Source organism: Myotis myotis, unplaced genomic scaffold, assembly GCF_014108235.1.
Source record: "Myotis myotis isolate mMyoMyo1 unplaced genomic scaffold, mMyoMyo1.p scaffold_m19_p_1, whole genome shotgun sequence".
Lineage (NCBI taxonomy): Eukaryota > Metazoa > Chordata > Mammalia > Chiroptera > Vespertilionidae > Myotis > Myotis myotis.
In genome coordinates this window covers 139,198,397-139,217,363 of record NW_023416313.1, presented here as the reverse complement: position 1 = coordinate 139,217,363, position 18,967 = coordinate 139,198,397, and the positions used below count along the sequence as shown (strand labels likewise).

The window sequence follows — 18,967 nt, the reverse complement described above, 5'->3', positions numbered from 1 at the left end:
GTATTACAAAGTTATAGTAATTAAAACAGTATGGCATAAATACAGAAACATGAGTCAATGGAACAGAATAGAGAGACCAGAAATAAACCCATGCATATATGGTCAATTAATTCATGACAAAGGAGCCAAGAATATACAGTGGGAAAGGATAGTCTCTTCAATAACTGGTTTTGGAAAATTGGACAAACACATGTGAAACAATAAAACTTGATGACTCTCTTATACCATAAAAAGATCAACTCAAAATTGATTAAAGAATCAAACAGAAGACTTGAAACTGTAAAATTCTAGAAGAAAACATAGGCAGTAAGCTCCTCGACATAGGTCTTGGTGATGATTTTTTGGAACGAACACCAAAAACAAAAGCAAAAAAAACAAAACAAAAGTAATTAAGTGGGACTTCCTTATACTAAATGCTTCTGCATAGCAAAGGAAACCATCAAGAAAATGAAAAAAACAACCTACTAGATGAAAGAAAATATGTGCAAATCATAAATCTGATAAGGAGCTAATATCCAAAATATCTAAAGAATTTATATAGCAGAAAAACAAATGTTTCCACTTAAAAATGTGCGGAAGATCTAAGTAGAGATTTTTCCAAAGAAGACATACATAGAGCCAATAGGTACATGAAAAGATGCTCAGTGTCACAGATCATCAGGGAGATACAAATCAAAACCACAAGGAAATATCACTTCACACCTGTTAGAATACTTATTATCAAAAGAACTAGAAATAACAAGTGTTGGTGAGGATGTAGAGAAAAGGAAACCGTGTCCAGTGTTGGTGGGGATATAAATTCATGCACCTACTATAGAAAACAGTATAGAGGATCCTCAAAAAATTTAAAAAAGAACTGCTGTTTGATCCAGCAATTTCACATTGGGGTATTTATCTGAAGGAAACAAAACACTAACTTGAAATGATATATGCCCGAACACCCCCCCTCGCCATGTTCATTGCAACATCCTATCTAATAAAAGAGAAACATGGTAATTGGCGTACGACCGCTACCCTTCCCATTGGCTAATCAGCGAGATATGCAAATTAACTGCCAGCCAAGATGGCGGCCGGCAGCCAGGCAGCTTGAAACTAACATGAGGCTTGCTTGCTTCAGTGACGAAGGAAACCAATGCTCCCCGCCTGCTTTGCCGGCCTCTGAGCCTGTAGTTTAAGAAACATTGTAATGAATATAGAAGCTAAACAAAACCCCAGAAACCTGCTTTCAGCGAGGCCGGGATCTTAGAGCTGGAGTTATACAGTGTTTCGACTATACAAACCAGATACCTTCTTTCAGCAGCAGAAGCCTCAGAGCTGCAGCCAGAGCTAAAGCTGGCCCAGAATAAAAAAAAAGAAAAAAAGGAGCAGTTGGGAGCTTCAGTCAGCCTGAAAACAGCCCTCAGCCCCTCACCCAGACTGGCCAGGCACCCCAGTGGGGACCCCCACTCTGAAGGGTGTGTGACTAGCTGCAAACAGCCATCATCCCCTCACCCAAGCTGGCCAGGCACCCCAGTGGGGACCCCTACCCTGATCCAGGACACCCTTCAGGGCAAACCAGCCAGCCCCACCCATGCACCAGGCCTCTATCCTACATAGTAAAAGGGTAATATGCCTCCCAGCACAGGGATCAGCGGAGCCTAGAGGCCTCCCGGCACCGGGATCAGCGTGACAGGGGGCAGCACCCAAACCCCCTGATCGCCCTGCGGCTCTGTGTATGACAGGGGGCGGGGCCACAACCTCCCTATTGGCACTGCTCTGTTCGTGACAGGGGAAGGCGCCCCAACCCCCTGATCAGCCCTGCTCTGTGCCTGATAGGGGGGAGCTCCCCAACCCCCTGATCGCCCTGCGGCTCTGTGTGTGACAGGGTGCGGCGCCTCAACCCCCTGATCAGCCCTGCTCTGTGTGTGACAGGGTGCAGAGCCCCAACCCCACCCCCACCCCCACCCCCCCACGGGCCCTGCTCTGTATGTGATGGGGTAGAGCCATAACCTCCCCATTGGCCCTGCCCTGAGTGTGACAGTGGCGGCGCCCCAACCCCCTGATCGACCCTGCTCTGTGGGTGACAGGGGGTGGTGCCCCAACCCCCCTGATGGGCCCTGCTCTGTGCGTGACAGGGGGTGGCACCGCAACCTCCCCATCGACCCTGCCTTGAGTGTGACAGGGGGCGGTGCCCCAACCCCCCAATTGGCCCTACCCTGAGCGTGACTGAGGGTGGCATCGCAACCTCCCAATCTGCCCTGCTGTGTGCATGACAGGGGGCGGCGCCCCAACTCCCCAATCGGCCCTGCTCTGAGCCCGACCAGGGGCTGCACCTAGGGATTGGGCCTGCCCTCTGCCCCCTCTGCCACCCGGGAGCAGGCCTAAGCCAGCAGGTCATAATCTCCCGAGGGGTCCCAGACTGTGAGAGGACACAGGCCGGGCTGAGGGACCCCACCCCCCCGAGTGCACAAATTTTTGTGCACCGGGCCGCTAGTTATTTATAATAGCCAAATGTAGAAACAACCCAAATTTTCATTGATAGATGAATAAAGAAATTGTCATATATAAATACAGTGGAGTATTATTCAGCTATAACGAAGAATGAAATCTTGCCATTTATGACAATATAAATGGAACTTGAGTACATTTTGCTAAGTGATATACGTAAATCAGAGAAAGACAAATACTGTATGACCTCCCTTATATGTGGAATCTAAAACAAAAAGTAAACTGATAAATACACAGAAGCAGATTGATGGTTGTCAGAGGTGGGGGTTGGAGGGGTGAAGAAATGGGTGAAGGTAAAAAGAAGAAAGTGCAGTTGATGTAAAAGAGGCATATAAATTTTGAATAAAAATATTTAAAAATAAAGAAGTAAAGAATGTTAGTTTGTTTTTAAAAGTCTGACTAATCAGAACTTTTTTTTTATTTCAGTTAGATTCTTTCCTGCAGTATTACATAAGTCTTCCAAAATAAAACACTGCATCATTGAGAATCTCAGGTGGTATCTTGACTGGCAGGACTTGAGGACTACAGTTGACTATTATTTGCTCTCTTAAAGCTGCAGGTAAAAGCTTCTGATCCCTAATAAATGATATTAGGTCTGCCCAGATTGCTTCCAACTACAAAAATAACATTTATCTTTAGGGATAGTCATGCACTCACTGTAGTCTAACTTCTTAAAGGAGGAGAGAGATTAAAAATTAAAGACTGGAAATGAAGTTGGCACTCTGCTACTTGTTAGCTGTGTAATTGGAACACTTAACCTCCCCAATGTGCAATGTTTCAGTCTGTAAAATGGGAATAGCTACCCCGGTCTTCTTCATATATTTCATGTACATTGAGCCACAGCTATGTTGCAGGGAGTGCTATGAAATGCTAGAAATGAAAATGATACATAAGACAAACTTTACAGTCCTCATTCTAGAGAGGGAGAAAGATTCAGATGCATCCTATGAAACAATGGACAAAATTTAAGATAAAGAGTTTATGGGTGTACCTAGGAGGCCTGCCTAATATAGCCTGGCTCGAGGGAGTCAGGGAGATTTACCATACAGTGGTTCTCAACCTTCCTAATGCCGCGACCCTTTAATACAGTTCCTCATGTTGTAGTGACCCCCAATTTCATTGTTACAAATTGAACATAATTAAAGCATAGTGATTAATCACAAAAACAATATGTAATTATATATGTGTTTTCTGATGGTCTTAGGTGACCCCTGTGAAAGGGTTGTTCGACCCCCAAGGGGGTCACGACCCACGACCCGCTGATTTAGAAGGAGAGAACATCTGAGCTCTCTTAAAAGATGCATAGATATTAGCCATTAGAGAAAGATTGGTTACAGGGAGGTTGAAGACTTCAGCCACAAGACAGCAACTATGTCGGGGGGTGGGGGGTGTTTGTCTGTGTGTATTGAGGGTTACTATAAATAATAATTTGATGTTATTCAAAAAGTAGGGCATGGAGATGTTTCCTGATTGTTCTTGGGAATCCCACGGGAGTTCTTAGGGACTTCTGTGTGTGTGGTGAAGTTCTAGAAGGTCCCCAGTCTCATTAGCCATATGCCAAGCTTCCTCTGGCTTTGGGTGACTTTGGACAATGTCTACAGGTGGAGATGTAGTCAAGGTGTATACCCTCTATCTAAGAACTTAGGAGTAATTCACCCCTCACCAAGCAAGGTTTCACTGTAAGTTTTACTCATCAATCCAAACAACATATGTAGGTTATTCCCAAACACGACAGGCTGAACTAAATGAACTTTAAATAGACAAAAGGTTACAAGTTTGGCAAGAAAGATGAATCCTTTTTGGTTTAGGAAAAAAAAAAAAAGCATCTCTGGCCAGTGTGAAAACACATATACACAAATATATATAACCTCCCTCCCCAAGATCACTAATATTGATAAATAAAAACAAATAGCAGTGCAATTTACAATAGCTAAGATCTGGAAACAGCCCAAGTGCCCGTCAGTAGATGAGTGGATAAAAAAACTGTGGTACATTTACAGCATGGAATACTATGTAGCAGTGAAAAAGAAGGATCTCTTACCCTTTTTAAATAATATATATTTTTATTGATTTCAGAGAGGAAGGGAGAGGAAGAGAAAGACAGAAACATCAATGATGAGAGAGAAGCATTGATAGATTGCCTCCTACACACGCCACACCAGTCATCGAGCTCACAACCCAGGCATGTGCCCTGACCGGGAATGGAACTGTGACCTTCTGGTTCCTAGGTCGACGCTTAAACACTGAGATACACAGGCTGGGCAGTATCTCTTACCCTTTGAGACAGCACGGAGGAACCTGGAGAATATTATGCTAAGCAAAATAAACCAGCCAGAGAAAGACAAGTATCACATGATCTCACTCATATGTAGAATTGAATGAATAAAGTAAACTGATGAACAAAATAGATCCAGAGACATAGAAGCTTGGAACAGACTATCAAATATCAGAGGGAAGGTGGGGGTGGGTGGGTGGGTGGGAAGAGATCAACCAAAGAACTTGCATGCATACATGCATAGCCCATGGACACAGACAATAGGGTGGTGAAGGCCTGGGGTGGGTGGCAGGGCAGGCTAGAAGAGATCAATGGGAGGAAAAAAGAGGACATTTGTAATACAACAATACAGATTTTTAAAAATAAAAAATAATCATACTTAATAAAATATTGCTTTATTAAAAATCAAATTTGATTCTCTAAATTAAGCATTAAGATACACTGACTTCAGCCACCTGGGAAGAGATAGAATCATTCTGACTTTTGCTGCTGCAGGGTGATATTTTTGGTTTTCTGTTGAGCAACAGGTCAAAAGTAGTATCTACATGCAGTTGAATGAACATTCATGATTGCTCATGTTCTCTGTGACACATGCACACAAAATGAACATTTTGAACTTCTTTTCAATGGAACATTGCTATGTAAAATTTTTTCTTTTTGGTATACACCAGCCATGAAATGAAGTACTATCTCTTATATGTGCCAATGTTGAGAACATTCTTACAAATAAATCACTAGACAACCCAAAGAAATCTTATTTCCATCATGCATTTCTACTTTCTTCCCCAGATACTTGATCTATCCTATCTCAATCTAATTAATAGCTGATCAATGTTCAATTCAGGTTTTTTGCCTCTTTTCTTATACTGTGGTGTTATTATTAAATAGTATGGTTACAATGCAGCATGCAGTTAAAAGGAGCAAAAATTGCCTGGCTACCTCCAGGATAACTGCTATTCTGGGCACTATGTGATATTAAAGCAGGTCTTTCTGGGTAAAAGAAAAAAATCTCACCCATTGAAATGTATTAATTTGGGGTCATAATAGTATACCCCTTTAGCATGCAAATACATTAAGCTAGACAGTCTTACACTTTCGTGATCTAATGCTATTCATGCCAGTAGCCAACAAAGGACAAACCAGAGAAGTGGTGATATGCTTTCTGGGAAAATATTACTTTAAAGTTATATATATCTTCCTCCTTAACAATACTCAATTTCTGTAGTGTTTTTCAGAGAATTGCTAGAGCTCGTTGAAGTGGGAGAGAAGTACTAACAGGAACAATGGGAAGGTACCCAAGACAAATCTAATCTACCTCATTTTAATGTACAGAGCTTACTTTTCTTTAAAATCTATTTATTTATTAATTTCCCCATCTCATTTGCAAAGGATTTGAACCAAATTATAAAAATCCTATCTAATAATAGACAAACATGGTAATTAACCATACCTTCACTATGCCCCCCCCATTGGCTAATCAGCATGATATGCAAATTAACCGCCAACAAATATGGTGGCTAATTTGCATACCGCAGGCAGATCCCGCTGTGCCGCCCCGCCTGGGGCTGGTGGCAGTGCAATCCCGAGCCGCTGGCCACCCCAGAGCGAGATCCTGGCCTGCCGTGAGCTGGGCAGGGTGGGCGGGGCGGGCAGCAGCACAATCTGAGCGGCCACCCATACCAGCATGGGATCCAGGCCTGCCATGTGCGGGGCAGGCGGCAGCACTATCCGAGCGGCCACCCGACCCAGCGCGGGATCCGGGCCTGCCATCTGCGACCTGGGGAGATGGGGCAGACACCGCGGGATTGGGCGTGCCATCTGCCACCAGGGGAGCGGGCCTAAGCCAGCAGGTGGTTATCTCCCGAGGGGTCCCAGACTGTGAGAGGGCACAGGTTGGGTGCCCCCCCCCCTCCAGTGCACAAATTTTTGTGCACTGGGCTTCTAGTGTTTATAATAAAATGGAATAAATTATGACTGAAGTTAGGTAAGAGTAAAATATATGTAAGAAAGCAACCCATATTCTATACATATCCTCAAGAACACTATCTTTGGCTCTAAACTTTCCACACCCAAGATTAAAGTAATACATATTGGTGGGAGGTCAGCTTCTAATGCCATTGAGTCCTGAGAGGAATTTATCTTGTAGTTCTTTAAAGAGAAGACTGGCATTTGTGATAGCATATCCCTACAAGACAAACCCAATTCCCAAGGCATTATTTTATGTAGGCTGCAGAAGGGATGTTAAAACATAATTCAGTAAGAGCATTTCTACAAGTAATAAAACCTTAGAGTTTGAGCAATGTGCTCTCTGGGCAGGGTCAGCATGGATGAATGAAACAGACAAAGTCATCTTGGGGGAGAGGTCTCCATATTAATTCTGTTACCAGGATTTTGTTAGGGGTTGGGCAGCAGGAATTATTTCCAGGTTATTTACCTTCTGTCCTAACCCTGAGGGTAAAGATTCCCCATGGCCTATTAAATCATTGAAAACCAGTGGGACTTAGGTGGGTAGTCCTTTTACAAAGGGTGAGCTGCCCAACCAGCACTAGTACATCAACAGCAAGTCTGGACCCAGTCACCTTGAACACCTACAATGACATAGGAGGGTTTATCTTTTGTTTTCAAACATAGCTCTTGTTTGTCTTTTGAAGTACAGTTTCTCCATTTGTATTAGAATCACTGCCTATTTTCAGTTCTTCAGAAGGTTTCCAGCTCTTTGGCTAGAGCTTAATCCAGCTTACTAGCTGAAAATTTAGACAAGGGTTTGACTCCCTGACAGCCTAACAGAATCCTCTAAATACATTCAGGAATCAACATTGCTATTTCTAATTTTATGGATAGTCTTGGAGGTTAGAATTTTTTTGATTCATGACTTTTATTTCAATAACAAATGTTTATGAGCAGATGGTCCATGGGTTCATTAGAAAGTGGGGCCAGTCATTAACACATTTGTAGAGTTGATTTGATTTTTCTTAGACATTTTCACGTGTATGTGGGCATAGATGAGAACTGACAAAATTACTGCTAGAGAGAAGTCCATATTCCTTTTTATTTATTAATGGCAAAGGCAGCCTGTTTTTCTCATGAGGAAGTCACTCATGAATTTTCATTCAAAATAATAAATTAGTGTCCACACTTTAATATGTTTAGAGTGGAAAGGGATTTTACATGCAACTGTGCATATCCGAGTCCACGTCTGGAAAGCTAAATTTTATTCTTTAATGATATGATGATTGAGCAAGGTGCCACTATTGTATCTCCCTTCTGTGCTTTCATGCCACATGGAGTAGAGAATGATGGGAAATTCTGATCTATTATTAGTATTTCACTTCAATAAAATTATTAAACTATATTTTTACAAGATTTTGTTACCACTTCCTTTAGTGTCGTTTTTGAAAACCAGAGGCAAACTTCCTTGAGCAAATACTGTGAACAGTGACTACTTAGTGAATATTTGAGGAAAGAATCAATATGCTAAAGAAGCTAGGAAAATTGGATCATTTGATAGAAGTCCCAGTATAGGCAAGCTGGTATTTCAGGAACCGGTCTTGTGTTTTTGGATGTGTTGATGTGAAATGAACCACTAAGCATACAAAAGACGCATCCTTAAATGTTCCAAAATATGTATTACCGGGCTTTAGGTTAAAAAAAAAACCTGCCAGGACTTTTTAGTATTATCCCTTCCTTAGCCAATAATTGCTCTATTTTGATTATTTCTTCATTTGATTGTCTGCTTTAGTGAAAATTCCTTAGTGGGCCAAGCTGCAACCTCATATATTCACACACATCTCCCATTGATTTCACTTGGGTGAAACTTTATCTTTTAAGCAAAGTTTAAGTTGAAATGTTCAGTTAATGATGCTCACTTTAAATACCAAAGGCTGAATGCATTTATGTATTCAAATACTTAGGTAGTCACACATAGCTCCCATTGGGGTTTAGATAAAGGATTATTTCTTAAACTACACCAGCCTCACAAATAATATATTGCTATCCAATATGCAGAAAAATGATACTAAATAAGCTTGTTAATATTTTATGTCTGTGGTGAAAGGACCTAGAATTTTTTTTAACCTTGAAAAGGTAGAGAAAATGGTAGACAAGATGTTGGGAAATACTTTTGACAATTACCCATAGTAGTTGACCCATCCTTAGAAATGAACACGAGAAAATTTACACACTGATTTTTCCATAGCCTTGTCCTGGTCTCTATTAGATTCTCAGACGATGGAATAAACACATTATAATTTTATGTTTGTCTAACAGAAACTGACTTTGAGTTAAAGTATTTTTTCCTCATTAAGCTTTTAAACCTTCTAAAATGGGAATATTATACCCATAAGAGAATGTCCAACTCTTTTATTGTGAGCCCTTCAGGTACATGGCAATTTAAAGGATAAGTATGCAAAAGAATACATTTTTTTGTGATGTGTCTGCTTTATAACACTTTCATACAGTAAAGATGAGTTTTCTTTGTACAATTTTGTAGAGAACATAACATATTCATAGAGTACTGAAAGGTATGTTTTGAGACATTTTAACATGAAGGAGATTATATATTTGAGTGAATGAGTTGACATAAACCCAAGCACAATTACAAAGAAATTTTATGAGGAAAATCCCTCCAAAAGACTAGTTCCCATTGTCATATCCCTTACAAGGTTCTGAGCTATTGCCACAATTTAAATCTCTTTCTCCCTTCTTAAAAGAGATCCTAGAGTCACCAGAAATTCAAGAAAAGAACCTAGTTGGAATTCAGCTGGTAGAATCGGCATATTCTTCAAAAGGATATACAGTAGAACTGTTAACTAGTTTCATGATACCCTTGATACATTCACTCATCTATGATCTTTTTTGCTGCTTTTTATAGTAGCTGTCACTTTTCCTGGAAGACATTGTCTTTTATAAAGTCACTTGAGAAACGCTTAGCATACCTTTGCAGGTAATGTAAACATAAGAAAGCAAATCATTCTTATGTAAGAATTTTCCTGATATAATTAGCACATGAAGTTGTAGTCATTTCAGAAAGTTTCAAAAGAACCAACAAAGAAATTCTAGTAATTAATTGCTGATTTTCTATAAAGTTATATATTTTATTTCACTACATTTGAAAAACTGTCAGGTCTTTTCTAAGCTGTGAATGAATGCATGGCCAAGAATCTGAAATTAGGCACAAATGCTTTAAAAAATGTTCTTGTCTTTTGTATTTGGACCTTATGAGAATTTGTTGTTTGGAAAACACCGGTGCTGATTCTACTCTAGTGAAACAAAATCATGGAACCAAAGCATTTACTGTATCCAACAAACTCAAGCCTACATATTCTCAGCTAGGATGAAGATAGACTCGAGTGGAAAAGAATGAGGACAGGAGCTGTGTTTCGCTTATTCCCCATTTGCAGGTCTCCAGTGTAGACTATCTGAGGAGGAGCCTGAAGTGCATTTAATTGGAAGAAATGGCTTTTGTTCTGTAAGGAGAGTAATAGGAGGGAACAGCTAAATGGATATAAAGACATGGAAAAGAGACAGTGGACAATTCTCTATTGTTCTGAACATTTTATCATCCTGTGTATATTTTTCATTTACAATCTATTTTGTTTAAAATCTATTTTTAAATCTTCTTTAGTTTTCACTAGAGAAAAGAGGAGGATGTGAAAGGAATGGGAAGGCAACTCAGACTAACTGAGAATCTATTGCATCTAATCATTCTAAGTAAGCAAATGTGCCGTTATCATACACTGAAGGCGAAATCTCACCTTCAGAACGAGTGAAGGAGCCTGTCAATGGTGCACTTGTTGCTTTGGTATTGGCATTTGGGAATGACATACTATCATCGCTTTCACATACTGGCTCCTCTGAAGTCATTCTTGCCCTACTAAAGGATTTTGGTTTCATTATCTATGTTCAGTCATCATTTTTCTCCAGGTACTATGGTAAGTACTAGGGATGGAAAAATAAATTCATCCTTTGCCCTTGAATTGTTTAGTCATAATCAAAGTTTCTTTTTTATCATCCACATGTGGAAATGAACCAGGCTTTTAAAAAAATTGTTGATGGTATTACAGATGTCTCTCATTTTCTACCTTTCTGTCCCCCTCCACCCAACCCCAACCCCCACCCCACCCCAGGCCTTCCCAATACTATTTGTCTGTGTCCATGAACAATGCATATATGCATATATGTTCTTTCGTTAATCTCTTCCTGTCCCCTTTCACCCCCTCCCCCGCCCACCCGCACCACACACACACTGAAATCTGTTATTCTGTACCATGCATCCATATCTCTGGACCTATTTTGTTTGTCAGTTTATTTTGTTCATTAGATTCCACATATAAGTGAGACCATGTGATATTTGTCTTTTTCTAACTGGCTTATTTCACTTAGCATAATAATCTCCAGGTCCTTATTTTCTCTTACTGGCTGATAATTTTTATAAGACGCATGCTTTTCTGGTAAAGCAAGAAAAGAAAAAAAAGCTTGCTTTAAGATTAGTGTTCAGGCTCTTAAACCCAGTGCTTGTTATATTCTCCCCTAATAAATTAACATTCTCTTTAAAGAAAAACTCTTGGGATAAATGCTGTTTTTCAGATTTCCTATCATATTATAAAAAACAAGCAAAAAATAGGAGGCTTATATGACCTTGTGATTCTGGGATGCAATAAGGTCCCCTGTCTTAATGTGGTCCATGGTGCAGGCTGGCTGGACTTATGGAAATGGGTCCTGCCCTCGACATTATGAGGTTGCATCCCACATAATGCTGCGTTATCTCTTGGCTTGGTCAGGAGGTATTTCCTGACTAAAGCCTCATCTCTACCCTCACTGGTTCTACCAACTCTCTAAGGTCTGGCTCCAGAATTCCTCCCCCTTTCCCCTCCTTGGAGGTCATTGTGTAATGCCTCTGCCAAGTTCACCAGCTGAACTTCCAGAAATCTCATGGTGGGGGGTGGGGGTTGGGCAGAGAGGGATGAGAGAACCGGGTAGCAAAGGGTGTCCTGACCAAAGGTCTCTCTCTGACTGCAACATTCCCACCCCAGGCTATTGTGAGGACACCGATTAAGGTGATCTCTTCCCAGACTTCCTAGCAGAAATGGTGCTGGCATCCTTGCACTTTTGGCTTTCCCTTCAACCTGTCTCATAGGCCTTTTCAGTAGGTCTTAGTCCAAGGGATGTGAGGAGACACATCTGAGCCCATACACCTCTGGCCTTTATTTCCTTATTCCCAAAGTCCACTGAGATGGAAGGGTTGAGCTTTAGCCTTCCTTTCCCCTTTCCTTTTAATATTCCCCTGAATCATAATCTCCCAATTTTGGGGGGGGTGGTGGCATTCCATTTTTCCCTTGTTTTTATGGTTAAAATATGGGAAGGTACAAGGAGAAAGAAATGATGACTATAATTCAGGAGGAATTTCTAAATTATTGTACCTGTCATATGAACAAATGCTTATTAGCCATTCTTTATTAGTCACTCACAAAGTTAAGGAAGAAAGCCTGATGGTTTTTTGGTATTTTGAAATGTATATTTGCAGATTTCACATTTATGCTGCAAGTCCTTGCTATTCAAAGTGAGGTCCATGACCAGCAGTGTTGCCAGTTGCCAACATTTGTTAGAAATGCAGACTCTCAGGCCCCGCCCTGGAACTACTGTATCAGTACCAGCATTTCAGCAAGCTCTTCCGCGATGCCATATCACATTAAAATTTGAGAAGCACTGATCTAAGCCACCTTAGCCTTACTGAAGATTTTGGCTACATCAGCTGTACCCATCATCAGCATTAAGTAAACATTTATAAGTCAGTTCTGCGTGTTAGCTAATAATAGGTGATTCCTGCCCTTGGGTACTTACAGTCCTAATCAAGGATCTATATAATTATGGTAAAGTAATTAAAATAAAATAGGCAACTCTAAGTCTACTCCTCCATCACCAAACACACTTTAATTTTTGACAGACGTCTTAAGATTAAGTTGTAAGTTATGAAAAGTGGATGTGTGTTTTCTTGGAAAGGAGTCATTTAATATATAGAGACAGGAAAAAGGTAGTAATAAGATACTCACTAGATAAATGCAGATTGATACCTGAAGCTGCTACTTCACTAGTAAAGATAGGTGTGTTTTTTTCTTTTCAATTAATTATTTTATTATTATTTTCTTCTATTTTTTAATTGAAGGTGACATATCAGAGCATATTTGTTTCAGGTGTTCAACCCAGTGATGAGACATTCTATAACTTACTAAGTGATCATCCAGATAACTCTCATACCCACCTGACACCATACATCCTATCTAATAAAAGAGAAACATGGTAATTAGCCGTACGTCTGCTACCCTTCCCATTGGCTAATCAGGGCGATATGCAAATTAACTGACAAGATGGCGGCCGGCAGCCAGGCAGCTTGAAACGAACATGAGGCTTGCTTGCTTCAGTGAGGGAGGACTCCAACGTTCCCTGCCTGCCGCTGCCAGCCTCTGAGCTTGCAGTTTAAAACATTGTTACAAATATAGAAGCTAAACAAAACCCCAGAAACCTGCTTTCAGCCAGCTGGGATCTCAGAGCTGGAGTTGAAACACTGTTTCGATTATAGAACCCAAACAAACCAGATACCTGCTTTCAACGGAGGCCTAAGAGCTGGAGCCAAGCCTCAGGGCTAAAGCTGGCCCAGAATAAAAAAGAAAAGAAAGAAAAAAAGGAGCGGTTGGGAGCTTCAGTCACCCGCCAGCCTGAAAACAGCCCTCAGCTCCTCACCCAGACTGGCCAGGCACCTCAGTGGGGACCCCCACACTGAAGGGTGTGTGACCAGCTGCAAACAGCCATCATCCCCTCATCCAGGCTGGCCAGGCACCCCAGTGGGGACCCCCACCCTGATCCAGGACACCCTTCAGGGCAAACCAGCCGGCCCCCACCTGTGCACCAGGCCTCTATCCTATATAGTAAAAGGGTAATATGCCTCCCAGCACCGGGATCAGCGGAGCTGGAAGGCCTCCCGGCACCAGGATCAGTGTGACAGGGGGCAGCGTCCAAACCCCCTGATCGCCCTGCGGCTCTGTGTGTGACAGGGGGCGGGGCCACAACCTCCCTATCTGCCCTGCTCTGTTCGTGATAGGGGAAGGCGCCCCAACCCCCTGATCAGCCCTGCTCTGTGACTGATTGGGGGAGCTCCCCAACCCCCTGATCGCCCTGCGGCTCTGTGTGTGACAGGCTGCAGCGCCCCAACCCCCTGATCAGCCCTGCTCTGTGTGTGACAGGGTGCAGAGCCCCAACCCCCCCCCCCCCACGGGCCCTGCTCTGTGTGTGACGGGGTAGAGCCATAAACTCCCCATCGGCCCTACCCTGAGTGTGACAGGGTGCAGTGCCCCAACCCCCTGATCTGCCCTGCTCTGTGTGTGACAGGGGGCGGTGCCCCAACTCCTGTATGGGGGGCCCTACTCTGTGAGTGACAGGGGGAGCGCCTCAACCCCCTGATTAGCCCTGCTCTGTGCGTGACGGGGGGCGGGCTCCCCAACCCCCTGATGGGCCCTGCTCTGTGCGTGACAGGGTATGGAGCCCCAACCCCCTGATTTGCCCTGCTCTGTGCGTGACAGGGAGTGGCGCCGCAACCTCCCCATCGACCCTGCCTTGAGTGTGACAGGGCGCGGTGCCCCAATCCCCCAATCGGCCCTACCCTGAGCGTGACTGAGGGTGGCATTGCAACCTCCCGATCTGCCCTGCTCTGTGCATGACAGGGGGCGGCGCCCCAACTCCCCAATCAGCCCTGCTCTGAGCCCAACCGGGGGCTGCACCTAGGGATTGGGACTGCCCTCTGCCACCCGGGAGCAGGCCTAAGCCAGCAGGTCATTATCTCCCGAGGGGTCCCAGACTGCGAGAGGGCACAGGCTGGGCCGAGGGACCCTCCCTCCCCCCTGAGTGCACAAATTTTTGTGCACCGGGCTTCTAGTAGTATTATAATATTATTGATTATATTTCCTATGCTGTATTTTACATCCCCATGATTATTCTGTAACTGCCAATTTGTTCTTAATCCCTTCACCTTTTTCACTTAGTCCCCAAATGCTTCCTCCCATCTGGCAACCATCAAATTTTTTCTGTATCTATGAGTCTATTTCTGTTTTGTTCATTTATTTTGTTTTTTAGATTCAGTTGTTCATAGATATATATTTATTGCCTTTTATCATTCATATTTTTTATCTGTTTTCTTCCTCAAAAAGAAGACATTTTAACATTTCATGTAATACCCAGTTCAGTGATGATGAAAACCTTTAGCACTTTTTTTTTGGTCTGGGGAGCTCTTTATATGTCCTTTAATTCTAAATAATAGGTTTTCTGGGTAAAGTAATCTTGGTTGTAGGGTTCTTGTTTTTCATCACTTTGAATATTTCTTGCCAAATCCCTCTGGCCTGCAAAATTTCTGTTGAGAAATCAGTTGGCGGTCTTATGGAAGTTCCCTTATAGGTAACGAACTGCTTTTTTCTTGCTGCTTTTAAGATTCTCTTGGTTTTTAACCTTTGGCATTTTGATTATGATGTGTCTTGGGCGTGGGCCTCTTTGGGTTCCTCTTGTTTGGAGTCTCTGTGCTTCCTGGACTTGTATGTCTACTTCTTTCAGAGGTTAAGAAAGTTTTCTGTCATTATTTATTCAAATAAGTTTTAAATTCCTTTTTCTCTCTCTTCTCCTCCAGACATCCCCATGATGAGAATGTTGGTACACTTGAAGTTGTCCTAGAGGTTTTTTATTTTTCCTCATTTTTTAAAAATTCTTTTTTCTATTTGCTATTCTGATCAGGTGTTTTCTGCTTCCTTATCATCCAAATCCCTGATTTGATCCACTGCTTTATGTACTCTACTGTTGATTTCCTGTAATACATTATTCTTATCTGACTGATTCTTTTTTATGTTTCCTCAGTCCATTTTTATGTTTCCTATTTCTTTGTTCAAGTTCTCACTAAGTTCATTACCCTTCCCCTAAGTTCACTGAGCATCCTTACAACCAGTGTTTTAAACTCTGTATTTAGTAGATAGCTTGTCTCTATTTTGTTTAGTTCTTTTTCTAGAGTTTTGTTCTCTTCTTTCATTTGGGACATGTTTTCTTGTCTTCTTATTTTGGTGGCCTGCCTGGGTTTGTTCCTATATATTAGGTGGATCTGCTATGTCTCCCAGGCTTGGTAGAATGGCCTTATGTATTAGGTGTCCTGTAGGGCCCAATGGCACAGCCCCCATCTCCCCCTCCCCCGCCCAAGCTGGACAATCAAAGCACAGCCTCTTGGGGGCTCTATATACCTTCCTTTTGTTGTTGAGCCTCTATTGCTGTTGGCATGTCAATGGAAGGGCTTTATCCCCAGGCCAAATGGCAGCAAGGGCTGGCTGCACCTCCATGAAAGATCAGCTGTGCAGAGGCTGACCCCATGGAGCAGGATTTACTTCAGTGGGGCTCTGGTGCCCTTGAGTGTGTCATTTGTGGAAGTGGTTGCATGGTGCTTCAACATGGTCTGAAGCTGTTCAGTGGGTGCGCTAGCTCTGGGGCCTAGGGGAGTTACAGGCAAAGGTCAACAGCTGCCTGTGTTCTACCCTAGGCCACTAGGCATGGGCTACAAAATGATCTGCAAATGGTTGCTACTTGTGCTGGGCTTGGAGATGCCCAGAAGAGGCCAAGCTGTGAAGCAAGGCCAGCTGCCACTAGTTCCTGGCTGGGGGCCTCTTAGAGAGAGGTATGGGGCACATAGAGGCCAGATGCTGCTTGTTTGAGAGATTTTAGGAAAGTCTGAGGCATGAACCATGACAGGCCATTAATATGGAAAAGCCGCTGGAAACGGTTTAGGTGGGCCCACAAGTTGGTGGGTTCGAGTCTCAAGGAATCACCAGGGTAGGGCAAAACAGTGTGAGCCAGGTGGATGGGGACTCAGATATGGCACCGCCTGCTGGCTCTGTGGAGGAAGAGCTCTGAAGAGGAACCATGGCCTCTGTCAGCACTTCTGTCTGGAAGAAAGCTGCCCCTTCATCTCTTGCCCTGGTGCCTAACAATTCAATCCTTCCCCATATGTCTCTGATGCTTTTTGAGCTGCTGCCCCAGAGCTGAATCTCAGAAAAATGAGTTTGAGTACGTCTGTGCACAGGCCCTTAAAGATGAACTCCTGGGATTCCAGCAGCCTCTGTTTCACCCAGCCATAATCGCCACTGGTTTTTACAGCCAGAAGTTATGAGGACCTCTCTTCCTGGCACTAGAACCTTGAGCTGGAGGGCCTGATCTGAGGCTGACACTCCTGGCTCCTCAGCAGGGACCTCTGCAGCTGAGATATCCTTCCCAATTTTTATCCACCGCATGTGGGTGTGGGACCAGTCTATTCCACGCCTCTGCCCCTCATCCCAGTTTCAATGTGACTTCTTCTTTATATACTTAGTTATAGGACTTCTGTTCAGGAGGATTTCAGGCAGTTCTGAATGATGGTTGTCCTGTAGTTTAGTTGTAATTTTGATGTGGCTATGGGAGGACGTGAGTACCACATTTACCTACGCCACCATCTTGACCAGAAACCCAGATAAGGTTTTGTTCAGTTACAGTTTGACAAGATTCTAGGATTTCTTTCAGGGGGATGATTTTTTTGGGAAAAGACAAAGTGATAGTTTTTCATCTGCACTTTCATTTTCTGATCACAGTGTTTTAGAAGAATCTGGGCTTTACTTATTCACCGAGCTTTCAATAGAGAATCACATTAATCCTTTTAAGCTCCTTATTCTAATGATTTATTTTGTTGAAAACCATAGTGATCCTCCTTTGAATTTTAATGATTGCTGCCTATTCAAGATTCATTGTTTTGACTTCCTGTCCTTACCTTTGTTTCCTACATGTCTGTGGGGAACACCTGTCTAATACTGGATCTGCCCCTGGTTCTCACTGGCTTACCAGAGTCACTCAAGCCTAACTCTGAGTGTTAAGCTGAAATGCTGGCTACTCATCCATGACACTAAATGTAGGATATATGTTTGCAGAGATGGGCAGATAGACAGCAGAGGGACAGATAAATGATTGAGCCACTTCCCAGTAAACATTATATTTTGGATATGATAGTGAATTATGATTATTATAGAGAAATTCATTAAATTAGTGTTCTTAATCATAAATCTATTGGGATGTAGTATCCATGGAAAATCTAGTAGATGAGAAAGGGGTTTGAATTTTGAGCGTACTGCTCTTAACCAAAATTCTGGACCATGTAACCTTCAAATGGCACTGACCCAACATTCCTGAGCCTGTTAAATATGATGGTGCTCTTTTTCAAGGTAGTAGTCATTTCGTTCAAGTGCTGTAAATCTTCAGGAAGGGTGAGCAAATGGAAATCGCCATGATAATATGTCTCAGGTATGAACATCGAAATTACATGTTTCAAAATCTAAGAAGTGGCTATGTCACAAGCTTGAGTTCCTCTTTTACCCACTGTGTAACCACAGAGAGAATTCTTTCCTGCTCTTTTTATAGGTATCACCCAGGAACATCATGGATTTTCAAGAATATATTATTCTAATACAAGATTTTAACAACTACTCTGTATTTATGCATAATACATGTTGTGTCTTATCTTCAGGCTTCTGGACTTTGATTCAGAATATCAGGAGCTCTGGGATTGGCTGATTGACATGGAGTCCCTCGTGATGGACAGCCACGACCTGATGATGTCAGAGGAGCAGCAGCAGCACCTTTACAAGGTTAGCGCTCTCTTCTTGCTTTTACCTTACTGGGGAAGATCTGATTAGCCTGACAAGTCTCTCTCTCTCAGGATATCTTTGCGTTCATTGTATGTATCATGGTGTCTATTAGAATTCTCTTCCCTGTCCCCAAACTCATTTCCATCCCTTGTGTGCTGACAGGCTGCACCGACATCATAATTGCAGGAAAGTTCCCTTTATCACATTCTATTTGGTGTAATTCTATAGAAGGACAAAGATTTATCTTCAGGATGAATAACAATAAATGAAACTGCATTAATAAATAGACTGAAACAAAATGAAGGGTAAATGGACTGCTCACATTTAACAAAATGTGTTTTGATTGGAGCACTCAGGTAGATTCTATCCACCCCTCAGATCTTCCCAGGGGGAAAAAATGTGCCTTTAGTTTGGCTTGCTGCTTTCAGGGTGCAGGGCATGTCCAATTTAATGTTTGTTAGTGATACATAGAGCAGACGTTGTCATATTAAGTCAATACATTTGCGTGTGATTTAAGAAA

The 18,967-nt window shown here is 42.5% G+C and overlaps 1 protein-coding gene across 2 annotated transcripts in view; it reads left to right on the top strand.

Annotated features, from left to right (window-relative positions):
• Positions 1–18,967, top strand: part of AKAP6 (A-kinase anchoring protein 6) — a 410,196-nt gene that overhangs the window by 266,903 nt on the left and 124,326 nt on the right. For both annotated transcript variants that reach the window (XM_036353461.1, XM_036353459.1), the window contains exon 8: positions 18,327–18,447. In XM_036353461.1, coding sequence (XP_036209354.1) covers positions 18,327–18,447 — 121 coding nt within the window. The remainder of the gene's footprint in view (positions 1–18,326; positions 18,448–18,967) is intronic.